General features: G+C 40.4%; 1 protein-coding gene across 3 annotated transcripts in view; it reads left to right on the plus strand.

The window, feature by feature from the left end:
• The window catches only part of LOC124009864 (collagen alpha-1(XI) chain-like), a 438,047-nt gene that overhangs the window by 409,545 nt on the left and 14,371 nt on the right, over positions 1-14,131 (plus strand). For all 3 annotated transcript variants that reach the window (XM_046322075.1, XM_046322074.1, XM_046322073.1), the window contains 6 exons: positions 3,882-3,989; positions 4,874-4,927; positions 5,150-5,203; positions 5,644-5,697; positions 8,719-8,772; positions 10,047-10,154. In XM_046322075.1, the coding sequence (XP_046178031.1) occupies positions 3,882-3,989; positions 4,874-4,927; positions 5,150-5,203; positions 5,644-5,697; positions 8,719-8,772; positions 10,047-10,154 (432 nt within the window). The remainder of the gene's footprint in view (positions 1-3,881; positions 3,990-4,873; positions 4,928-5,149; positions 5,204-5,643; positions 5,698-8,718; positions 8,773-10,046; positions 10,155-14,131) is intronic.

Below are 14,131 nucleotides of genomic sequence, written 5' to 3' on the forward strand. Positions count from 1 at the left end.
AACACTGCACTACACCATAGTACAGTACACTACACTACAGTACACTACACTATACTACACTACAGTACACTACACTATACTACAGTACACTACACTACACTACACTACACTACACTACACTACACTACACTACACTACACTACACTACACTACACTACAGTGCACTACACTATACTGCAGTACACTACACTACACTACACTACACTATACTACAGTACACTACACTACACTACACTACAGTACACTACACTATACTACACCACAGTACACTACACTATACTACAGTACACTATACTACAGTACACTATAGTACACTACACTATACTATACTACACTACAGTACAGTAAACTATACTACAGTACACTACACTATACTACACTGCAGTACAGTAAACTATACTACAGTACACTACACTATACTACACTGCAGTGCACTACACTATACTACAGTACACTATACTACACTACACTACACTATACTACACTACAGTACAGTAAACTATACTACAATACACTACACTATACTACACTACAGTACACTACACTATACTTCACAACAGTACACTACACTATACTACAGTACACTACACTACACTACAGTGCACTACACTATACTACAGTACACTACACTACACTATACTACAGTACACTACACTATACTACACTACAGTACACTACACTATACTATAGTAGTACACTACACTACACTACAGTGCACTACACTATACTACAGTACACTATACTACAGTACACTACACTATACTACACTACAGTACAGTAAACTATACTACAGTACACTACACTACACTACACTACAGTACATTTCACTATACTACAGTACACTATACTACAGTACATTACACTATACTACACTACAGTACAGTAAACTATACTACAGTACACTACACTATACTACACTACAGTACACTACACTACACTATACTACACTACAGTACACTATACTACACTACAGTACACTACACTACACTATACTACACTACAGTACACTACACTATACTACAGTACACTACACTACAGTATACTACACTATACTACACTACAGTACACTAAACTATACTACAGTACACTACACTATACTACACTACACTACACTACACTACACTACACTACACTACACTATACTACACTACAGTACACTACACTATACTACAGTACACTATACTACAGTACACTACACTATACTACACTACAGTACAGTAAACTATACTACAGTACACTACACTATACTACACTACAGTAGACTACACTATACTACACTACAGTACACTACACTATACTACAGTACACTACACTATACTACAGTACACTACAGTATACTACACTACAGTACACTACAGTATACTACAGTACATCACAGTACACTACACAAAACTATACTAGACTACACTACACTACAGTACATTAGTCACTACAGTGCACTGGTCACGACACTACACTACAAACAGGGAACAGACAGGGAACAGACAGGGACAGACAGGAACAGGCAGGGACAGGCAGGGAACAGGCAGGGACAGGCAGGGACAGACAGGGAACAGACAGGGAACAGACAGGGACAGACAGGAACAGACAGGGACAGGTAGTGACAGTGACAGGTTGGGAGGGAACAGGCAGGGACAGACAGGAACAGACAGGGACAGACAGGGACAGACAGGAACAGACAGGGACAGACAGGGACAGGTAGTGACAGGTTGGGAGGGAACAGATAGGGACAGACAGGAACAGACAGGGACAGACAGGGCACAGACAGGGACAGGTTGGCAGGGAACAGACAGGAACAGACAGGGACAGGTTGGCAGGGAACAGACAGGGACAGACAGGGACAGGTTGGCAGGGAACAGACAGGGACAGGTTGGCAGGGAACAGACAGGGACAGGTTGGGAGGGAACAGACAGGGAACAGACAGCAAACAGACAGGGACAGACAGGGAAAGGTTGGCAGGGAACAGACAGGGAATAGACAGCAAACAGACAGGGACAGACAGGGACAGGTTGGCAGGGAACAGACAGGGAACAGACAGGGAACAGACAGGGACAGGTTGGAAGGGAACAGACAGGTAACAGACAGGGACAGGTTGGAAGGGAACAGACAGGGACAGACAGGGACAGGTTGGAAGGGAACAGACAGGGAACAGACAGGGACAGGTTGGGAGGGAACAGACAGGGACAGGTTGGAAGGGAACAGACAGGGACAGGTTGGGAGAGAACAGACAGGGACAGGTTGGGAGAGAACAGACAGGGACAGGTTGGAAGGGAACAGACAGGGACAGGTTGGAAGGGAACAGACAGGGACAGGTTGGGAGGGAACAGACAGGGAACAGACAGGGACAGGTTGGAAGGGAACAGACAGGGACAGGTTGGGAGGGAACAGACAGGGAACAGACAGGGACAGGTTGGAAGGGAACAGACAGGGACAGGTTGGGAGGGAACAGACAGGGAACAGACAGGGACAGGTTGGAAGGGAACAGACAGGGAACAGACAGGGACAGGTTGGAAGGGAACAGACAGGGACAGACAGGGACAGGTTGGAAGGGAACAGACAGGGACAGGTTGGGAGGGAACAGACAGGGAACAGACAGGGACAGGTTGGGAGAGAACAGACAGGGACAGGTTGGAAGGGAACAGACAGGGACAGGTTGGGAGGGAACAGACAGGGACAGGTTGGGAGGGAACAGACAGGGACAGGTTGGGAGGGAACAGACAGGGACAGGTTGGAAGGGAACAGACAGGGACAGGTTGGAAGGGAACAGACAGGGACAGGTTGGAAGGGAACAGACAGGGACAGGTTGGAAGGGAACAGACAGGGACAGGTTGGGAGGGAACAGACAGGGAACAGACATGGACAGGTTGGGAGAGAACAGACAGGGACAGGTTGGAAGGGAACAGACAGGGACAGGTTGGGAGGGAACAGACAGGGAACAGACAGGGACAGGTTGGAAGGGAACAGACAGGGACAGGTTGGGAGGGAACAGACAGGGACAGGTTGGGAGGGAACAGACAGGGACAGACAGGGACAGGTTGGAAGGGAACAGACAGGGACAGGTTGGGAGAGAACAGACAGGGACAGGTTGGGAGAGAACAGACAGGGACAGGTTGGGAGAGAACAGACAGGGACAGGTTGGGAGAGAACAGACAGGGACAGGTTGGAAGGGAACAGACAGGGAACAGACAGGGACAGGTTGGAAGGGAACAGACAGGGACAGGTTGGAAGGGAACAGACAGGGAACAGACAGGGACAGGTTGGAAGGGAACAGACAGGGAACAGACAGGGACAGGTTGGAAGGGAACAGACAGGGACAGGTTGACAGGGAACAGACAGGGACAGGTTGGCAGGGAACAGACAGGGACAGGTTGGGAGGAACAGACAGGGACAGGTTGGCAGGGAACAGACAGGGAACAGACAGGAACAAACAGGGACAGACAGTGATAGGTTGAGAGGGAACAGACAGGGACATATAGGGACAGATAGTGATAGTGTCAGTGTTTTTCCTAGCCACCGTGCTTCTACAGTGTTTGGGGTTTTACGCTGGGTTTCTGTACAGCACTTTGAGATATCAGCTGATGTAAGAAGGGCTATATAAATAAATTGAATTTGATAGGGACAGATAGTGACAGGTAGCTAGGAAACAGACAGGGACAGATAGTGACAGGGAGGGAGAGGACATGAACAGATCGAGCCTCAACGGCCCGGTGGTCAGTTGGAGAGGTGGCGCTTTGGCATGGACTGAAAAGCTGGTCTACTACAAGCAGATCGACATGCTGTAATGGGTCACATCTCTTTCCAGGGCCCCAGAAGAGAGACAGGGGAGAAGGGAGAGATAGTTCTTATATCAATGTGATAATCATGCTGATATCTCTCTCCAGGGCCCCAGAGGAGAGACAGGGGAGAAGGGAGAGTCAGGACCACCTGGAGCTGCTGGACCTGCAGGGGCCCGCGGACCCGGAGGAGACGACGGCCCCAAAGGCAACCCTGTGAGTCACGTCACATATAACCAAACTTTATTCATTCCAATCTTAGAAAAAAGGTGCTTTCTAGAACCTAAAAGAGTAGTTTGGCTGTCCCCATAGGAGTACCGTTTAACTGTCCTCATAGGAGAACCGTTTAACTGTCCCCATAGGAGTACCCTTTGACTGTCCCCATAGGAGTATCCTTTAACTGTCCCCATAGGAGTACCGTTTAACTGTCCTCATAGGAGAACCCTTTAACTGTCCCCATAGGAGTACCCTTTGACTGTCCCCATAGGAGTACCCTTTAACTGTCCCCATAGGAGTACCCTTTAACTGTCCCCATAGGAGTATCCTTTAACTGTCCCCATAGGAGTACCCTTTAACTGTCCCCATAGGAAAACCCTTTAACTGTCCCCATAGGAGTACCCTTTAACTGTCCCCATAGGAAAACCCTTTAACTGTCCCCATAGGAGTACCCTTTAACTGTCCCCATAGGAAAACCCTTTAACTGTCCCCATAGGAGTACCCTTTGAAAAACCCTTTAGCTTCCAGGTAGAACCATTTGGCTTCCAGGTAGAACCATTTTGGGCTCCATGTAGAACCCTTTCCAAAGAGGGTTCTCCCTACCCATGGTTGTGAAGCTAACTAGTGCTGTTGTTTCAGTGTCATTTGTTGTATAATTCCAGCTAAACCAGATATTGTCTCTGTCTCTGTCTCTGTCTCTGTCTCTCTCTCTCTCTCTCTCTCTCTCTCTCTCTCTCTCTCTCTCTCTCTCTCTCTCTCTCTCTCTCTCTCTCTCTCTCTCTCTCTCTCTCTCTCTCTCTCTCTCTCTCTCTCTCTCTCTCTCTCTCTCTCTCTCTCTCTCTCTCTCACTGTCTCTCTCTTTGTGTGTTTGTTTCTGTCTGTAGGGTCCCGTAGGCTTCCCTGGAGACCCTGGTCCCCCTGGAGAGCCTGGAGTTGGTGTAAGTACTACGCGGATACATAAAGGGAATGGCATGAAGCATCACAGGAGGGAAGCTAGGCAGAGACCTCTAAGGCAGTATAAGTTGAAATGATTGAAGTGTAACATTAGATTATGCTAGTAGCTAGTTCTGTACTGTGTCAGGTAGTACTGTAGCTCGTACTGTTATATCAGGTTAGAAAGTAACAGTACCCTGACTTGTCTTTCTGTTGTATCTCCTCAGGGATTGGATGGCTTGGCTGGAGACAAGGGAGATGACGGCGAGGCCGGTCAGCCTGTAGGTTCACTGTTGTTGTTGTTGATGATGATGTTGATGTTGCTGCTGTTGTTGTTGATGATGTTGTTGTTGATGATGTTGTTGTTGATGATATTGCTGTTGTTGATGTTGTTGGTGTTGCTGTTGTTGTTGATGTTGGTGTTGATGTTGGTGTTGATGTTGGTGTTGATGTTGTTGGTGTTGCTGTTGTTGTTGATGTTGGTGTTGATGTTGGTGTTGATGTTGGTGTTGATGTTGGTGTTGATGTTGGTGTTGGTGTTTGTGTTGGTGTTGATGTTGGTTATGGTTGTTGGTGTTGCTGTTGCTGTTGTTGTTGATTATGTTGTTGTTGTTGTTGATGTTGGTGTTGATGTTGATTATGTAGTTGTTGTTGTTGTTGTTGTTGTTGATGTCGGCGGAAGTGTCGTCATTGTTATTCTAACTGATCTTTTGTGTTTCAGGGTCCATCCGGTCCTTCTGGAGAAGCCGGGCCTCCAGGACCCCCCGGCAAGAGGGTGAGTGTCCCCGACAGGGTTCCGACTTGGGTCTCCTGCACACCACAAGCCTGTGTTAGCCCTCTGAGCTAAACACCTAAGCATTCATTCACAGAGCTAACACAAGGTCACCGTTTTCAGGCAAGGTTACTCGTCACCATCCGAAATGAATGGCTGTTGCCGAAATGAAATATTAGATACAACGCATTACAATACTGATGTGATTTCCACTTGTTGAACGAACAAGTCTCTGGACAAGCCAGCGTTCAGAGATGTTTGAAGAATAGATTTGTTTTTAGAATAGACTATTGACCTGTTTTAGTTTGACTGACAGTGACGTTGAAAAGGAATAAACACTAAAGTTAGGATATCAAGATGTCATTTCTGCTTCTGGCATCTGCTACTGCTCGCTGTCCACATGAGATTAGGGATGCATCGCAAAGGGCACACTATTCCCTATTTAGTGCACTACTATTGACCAGAGCCCATAAGTAGTACACTATATAAGGAATAGGATGCCATTTGGGATGCATGCCAGTGTGCTTCTTACCAACGTATCACTTTTACAACCTGGCCCGTCTACAGGCATAACCTTTAATGGAGAGCAGTAAAACGCTATAAACCACTGCACCAATGCTGTCAGATAATGACGGGTTGGTACTGCATGGTGCCAACAATAAGCCTGTGTCCCAAATGGCACTCTATTCCCTATGTAGTGCACTACTTTAGACCAGAGTCCTATGGAACCCTATTCCCTATATAGTGCACTACTTTAGACCAGAGCCCTATGGCGCCCTATTCCCTATATAGTGCACTACTTTAGACCAGAGTCCTATGGAACCCTATTCCCTATATAGTGCACTACTTTAGACCAGAGCCCTATGGCGCCCTATTCCCTATATAGTGCACTACTTTAGACCAGAGTCCTATGGAACCCTATTCCCTATATAGTGCACTACTTTAGACCAGAGCCCTATGGCGCCCTATTCCCTATATAGTGCACTACTTTAGACCAGAGCCCCATAGGTAGTGCACCGTATAGTGGATAGGATGATATTTGGGACTCAAGCCTTTAACTTTTCTTTTAAATGTAAAGTTAATTTTAAGTCAAAGTCAATTGGAACATACTGGCGTTAGTGTGAAAAGGATGTTACTACACCTTCAAATCAAAGTGTTTCTGTACGGTTCTACATTCAGTGTAAAGGTGCTCCTTCACCTCGTCATGATTTATAACGATGACTCACAGACAAAGTGCCACGTACTAAATATGTATGGTGTTAAAACTAGTTAAAACGCCACCGACTTACAGTCCCAATATGTTGATGCACTATGATATATATTCTACATAAGCAATATTAAACTCAGCTTGTCAGCAACACTGGGGGATAATGGGGAGGTACAGTCATTGATGTACAGTTGAAGTCAGAAGTTTACGTACACTTAGGTTGGAGTCATTAAAACTGGTGTATCAACCACTCCACAAATGGATCGTCTGTTAGGACATCTACTTTGTGCATGACACAAGTCATTTTTCCAACAATCGTTTACAGACAGATTATTTCACTAATAATTCACTGTATCACAATTCCAGTGGGTCAGAAGTTTACATACACTAAGTGGACTGTGTCTTTAAAACAGCTTTGAAAATTCCAGAAAATTATGTCATGGCTTTAGAAGCTTCTGATAGGCTAATTGACATCATTTGAGTCAATTGGAGGTGTACCTGTGGATGTATTTCAAGGCCTACCTTCAAACTCAGTGCCTCTTTGCTTGACATCATGGGAAAATCAAAAGAAATCAGCCAAGACCTCAGAAAATAAATTGTAGACCTTCACAAGTCTGGTTCATCCTTGGGAGCAATTTCCAAATGCCTGAGAAGGTACCACGTTCAGGAAGGAAACGCTTTCTGTCTCCTAGAGATGAATGTACTTTGGTGCGAAAAGTGAAAATCAATCCCAGAACAACAACAAAGGACCTTGTGAAGATGCTGGAGGAAACAGGTACAAAAGTATCTATATCCACAGTAAAACGAGTCCCATATCAACATAACCTGAAAGGCCGCTCAGCATGGAAGGAGCCACTGCAAACCTGACTCAGTTACACCAGCTCTGTCAGGAGGAATGGGCCAAAATTCACCCAATTTATTGTGGGAATCTTGTGGAAGGCTACCCGAAAAGTTTGACCCAAGTTAAACAATTTGAAGGCAATACTACCAAATACTAATTGACTGTATGTAAACTTCTGACCCACTGGGAATGTGATGAAAGAAATGAAAGCTGAAGTAAATCATTCTCTCTACTATTATTCTGACATTTCACATTCTTAAAATAAAGTGGTGATCCTAACTGACCTAAGACAGGGAATTTTATTGTGAAAAACGGAGTTTAAATGTATTTGGCTAAGGTGTATGTAAACTTCAGACTTCAACTCTACATGCTTTAAAGAGCTGATCCATCATCAGCCATAGCGTTAGCCAGAGCGTTAGCCAGAGCGTTAGCCAGAGCTTTAGCCAGAGCTTTAGCCATAGCATTAGCCAGAGCATTAGCCAGAGCTTTAGCCATAGAGTTAGCTATAGCATTAGCCAGAGCATTAGCCATAGCGTACCCCACTTTAGCCATAGCTTTAAAGGCCCCAAAGTGTGTTCATTCTGTTTATTCTCTGTCCAATGGGAAGTTATGTGCTTGATTGGCCATTTATATGTTGAAGTAAGGGATTTCGCGGGATCTTCTGTGTAGATTTATATAAATTAGATATAGGTCTGCAGGTCATTGAAGCACACTGAAACTCAACTGAGTTATAATTTTACAAAAAAATGTTTTTACCTTTATTTAACTAGGCAAGTCAGTTAAGAACAAATTCTTATTTTGAATGACTGCCTAGGAACAGTGGGTTAACTGCCTGTTCAGGGGCAGAACGACAGATTTGTACCTTGTCAGCTCGGGGATTTGAACTTGCAAACTTCCAACGCTCTAACCACTAGGCTACCCTGCCTAGTTGTAAACTGTATACCAAGCTGATGAGTGGGGCCTTTTTCCTCCCCAGGGACCCATTGGACCGGCCGGTACTGAGGGAAGACAAGGAGAGAAGGGATCTAAGGTAAGACACAAATGAACGCACACACACACATTCAAACAGAAGTGTAGGATTAGAGTTGATGTGATGGAGACAGGCGAAAGCCTCTCAGAACTTCCTGGTCTGTCAAAACTGGCTTCTAATTGGTTGTCACAATGGTTTAATCCTCCAACCCCTTCATCCGATCTGATGGTAAATCCATGGATCTCCAATCCTCCGTGTCTGTTCTCATGGCTGATGGCATCTGGTGACCGAGTTTAGTGTGATTGTTGTAATTCCCAAATGCTTTTGAAAGGTGTTCTCTTTTGAGGGTGAATAGGACCCAATACTGTTTTTTTCCACCTTTACTGAACCAGGTAGGCTAGTTGAGAACACCTTTACTGAACCAGGTAGGCTAGTTGAGAACACCTTTACTGAACCAGGTAGGCTAGTTGAGAACACCTTTACTGAACCAGGTAGGCTAGTTGAGAACACCTTTATTTAGCCAGGTAGGCTAGTTGAGAACACCTTTACTGAACCAGGTAGGCTAGTTGAGAACACCTTTACTGAACCAGGTAGGCTAGTTGAGAACACCTTTATTTAACCGGGTAGGCTAGTTGAGAACACCTTTACTGAACCAGGTAGGCTAGTTGAGAATACCTTTACTGAACCAGGTAGGCTAGTTGAGAACACCTTCACTGAACCAGGTAGGCTAGTTGAGAACACCTTCACTGAACCAGGTAGGCTAGTTGAGAACACCTTTACTGAACCAGGTAGGCTAGTTGAGAACACCTTTACTGAACCAGGTAGACTAGTTGAGAACACCTTTACTGAACCAGGTAGGCTAGTTGAGAACACCTTTACTGAACCAGGTAGGCTAGTTGAGAACACCTTTACTGAACCGGGTAGGCTAGTTGAGAACACCTTTACTGAACCAGGTAGGCTAGTTGAGAACACCTTTACTGAACCAGGTAGGCTAGTTGAGAACACCTTTATTTAACCGGGTAGGCTAGTTGAGAACACCTTTATTTAACCAGGTAGGCTAGTTGAGAACACCTTTACTGAACCAGGTAGGCTAGTTGAGAACACCTTTACTGAACCAGGTAGGCTAGTTGAGAACACCTTTTTTTTAACCGGGTAGGCTAGTTGAGAACACCTTTATTTAACCAGGTAGGCTAGTTGAGAACACCTTTACTGAACCAGGTAGGCTAGTTGAGAACACCTTTACTGAACCAGGTAGGCTAGTTGAGAACACCTTTACTGAACCAGGTAGGCGAGTTGAGAACACCTTTAATGAATGCTGTGATTGTGTATTGCAGGGTGAGGCTGGAGCCGAGGGGCCTGATGGTCAGACTGGACCTGTCGGACCCCAGGGGCCCTCTGGTAAACCCGGACCCGATGGCCTGCGTGGAATCCCAGGCCCTGTTGTGAGTTAACAAGCTATAGATGGTGGTCCTTCTGTAGCTCAGTTGGTAGAGCATGGCGCTTGTAACGCCAGGGTAGTGGGTTCGATCCCTGGGACCACCCATACGTAGAATGTATGCACACATGACTGTAAGTCGCTTTGGATAAAAGCGTCTGCTGAATGGCATATATTATTATTTATTATTATTATTATATTATTATTTTTATATATTTATAGATGGTCTGCTATACTTTAGCTACACGTTACACTATCACTGTTGTAACTAGCTAGATTATAGACTAATCTGTTTCCTATACATTATCTCTACATTATCAAGGTTAAATAATGTGATGGATGATTTCATACGTTATGAAGGTTCAATGATAATGATAATGTAATGATATGGTTATGGATAATGTAATGGATATGGATAATGTAATGGATATGGTTATGGATAATGTAATGGATATAGTTATGGATAATGTAATGGATATAGTTATGGATAATGTAATGGATATAGTTATGGATAATGTAATGGATATGGATAATGTAATGGATATGGATAATGTAATGGATATGGTTATGGATAATGTAATGGATATGGTTATGGATAATGTAATGGTTATGGATAATGTAATGGATATGGTTATGGATAATGTAATGATATAGTTATGGATAATGTAATGGATATAGTTATGGATAATGTAATGGATATAGTTATGGATAATGTAATGGATATAGTTATGGATAATGTAATGGATATGGTTATGGATAATGTAATGGTTATGGATAATGTAATGGATATAGTTATGGATAATGTAATGGATATAGTTATGGATAATGTAATGGATATAGTTATGGATAATGTAATGGATATAGTTATGGATAATGTAATGGATATAGTTATGGATAATGTAATGGATATAGTTATGGATAATGTAATGGATATAGTTATGGATAATGTAATGGATATAGTTATGGATAATGTAATGGATATAGTTATGGATAATGTAATGGATATGGTTATGGATAATGTAATGGATATGGTTATGGATAATGTAATGGATATAGTTATGGATAATGTAATGGATATAGTTATGGATAATGTAATGGATATAGTTATGGATAATGTAATGGATATAGTTATGGATAATGTAATGGATATAGTTATGGATAATGTAATGGATATAGTTATGGATAATGTAATGGATATAGTTATGGATAATGTAATGGATATAGTTATGGATAATGTAATGGATATAGTTATGGATAATGTAATGGATATGGATAATGTAATGGATATAGTTATGGATAATGTAATGGATATAGTTATGGATAATGTAATGGATATAGTTATGGATAATGTAATGGATATAGTTATGGATAATGTAATGGATATGGATAATGTAATGGATATAGTTATGGATAATGTAATGGATATGGATAATGTAATGGATATAGTTATGGATAATGTAATGGATATAGTTATGGATAATGTAATGGATATAGTTATGGATAATGTAATGGATATAGTTATGGATAATGTAATGGATATAGTTATGGATAATGTAATGGATATAGTTATGGATAATGTAATGATATGGTTATGGATAATGTAATGGATATGGTTATGGATAATGTAATGGATATGGTTATGGATAATGTAATGGATATAGATAATGTAATGGATATGGTTATGGATAATGTAATGGATATGGTTATGGATAATGTAATGGATATGGTTATGGATAATGTAATGGATATGGATAATGTAATGGATATAGTTATGGATAATGTAATGATATGGTTATGGATAATGTAATGGATATAGTTATGGATAATGTAATGATATGGTTATGGATAATGTAATGGATATAGTTATGGATAATGTAATGGATATGGTTATGGATAATGTAATGGATATAGTTATGGATAATGTAATGGATATAGTTATGGATAATGATATGGTTATGGATAATGTAATGGATATAGTTATGGATAATGTAATGGATATAGTTATGGATAATGTAATGATATGGTTATGGATAATGATATGGTTATGGATAATGTAATGGATATGGTTATGGATAATGTAATGGATATAGTTATGGATAATGTAATGGATATGGGTATGGATAATGTAATGGATATGGTTATGGATAATGTAATGGATATAGTTATGGATAATGTAATGGATATAGTTATGGATAATGTAATGGATATAGTTATGGATAATGTAATGGATATAGTTATGGATAATGTAATGGATATAGTTATGGATAATGTAATGGTTATGGATAATGTAATGGATATAGTTATGGATAATGTAATGGATATGGTTATGGATAATGTAATGGATATAGTTATGGATAATGTAATGGATATAGTTATGGATAATGTAATTGATATGGTTATGGATAATGTAATGGATATAGTTATGGATAATGTAATGGATATAGTTATGGATAATGTAATGGATATGGTTATGGATAATGTAATGGATATAGTTATGGATAATGTAATGGATATAGTTATGGATAATGTAATGGATATAGTTATGGATAATGTAATGGATATAGTTATGGATAATGTAATGGATATAGTTATGGATAATGTAATGATATAGATATAGTTATGGATAATGTAATGGATATGGTTATGGATAATGTAATGGATATAGTTATGGATAATGTAATGGATATGGTTATGGATAATGTAATGGATATGGTTATGGATAATGTAATGGATATAGTTATGGATAATGTAATGGATATAGTTATGGATAATGTAATGGATATAGTTATGGATAATGTAATGGATATGGTTATGGATAATGTAATGGATATGGTTATGGATAATGTAATGGATATAGTTATGGATAATGTAATGGATATAGTTATGGATAATGTAATGGATATAGTTATGGATAATGTAATGGATATAGTTATGGATAATGTAATGGATATAGTTATGGATAATGTAATGGATATAGTTATGGATAATGTAATGGATATAGTTATGGATAATGTAATGGATATGGTTATGGATAATGTAATGGATATAGTTATGGATAATGTAATGGATATGGTTATGGATAATGTAATGGATATGGTTATGGATAATGTAATGGATATAGTTATGGATAATGTAATGGATATAGTTATGGATAATGTAATGGATATGGTTATGGATAATGTAATGGATATGGTTATGGATAATGTAATGGTTATGGATAATGTAATGGTTATGGATAATGTAATGGATATGGATAATGTAATGGATATGGTTATGGATAATGTAATGGTTATGGATAATGTAATATATATGGTTATGGATAATGTAATGGATATAGTTATGGATAGTGTAATGGTTATGGATAATGTAATGGTTATGGATAATGTAATGGATATAGTTATGGATAATGTAATGGATATAGTTATGGATAATGTAATGGATATGGATAATGTAATGGATATGGTTATGGATAATGTCATGTAATGGATATGCTTATGGATAATGTAATGGATATGGTTATGGATAATGTAATGTAATGGTTATGGATAATGTAATGGAAAAGGTTATGGATAAGGCAACGGATATAGTTATGGATAAGGTAATGTATATAGTTATGGATAATATAATGGATGTAGTTATGGATAATATAATGGATATAGTTATTGATAATGTAATGAATATAGTTATGGATAATGTAATGTATATGTTTATGGGTAATGTCATGATAATGGATACTGTAATTGATATAGTTATGGTAATAGGTAATGTAATGGACATAGTTATGGATAATGTAATGGTAATGGATAATGTAATGTATATAGTTATGGATAATGTAATGGTACTGGATAATGTAATGGATATAGTTATGTATAATGTAATGGTAATGTATAATGTAATGTATATAGTTATGGATAACGTAATGGTAATGGATAATGTAATGTATATAGTTATGGATAATGTAATGGTACTGGATAATGTAATGGA

Source organism: Oncorhynchus gorbuscha, linkage group LG22 (assembly GCF_021184085.1).
Source record: "Oncorhynchus gorbuscha isolate QuinsamMale2020 ecotype Even-year linkage group LG22, OgorEven_v1.0, whole genome shotgun sequence".
NCBI lineage: Eukaryota > Metazoa > Chordata > Actinopteri > Salmoniformes > Salmonidae > Oncorhynchus > Oncorhynchus gorbuscha.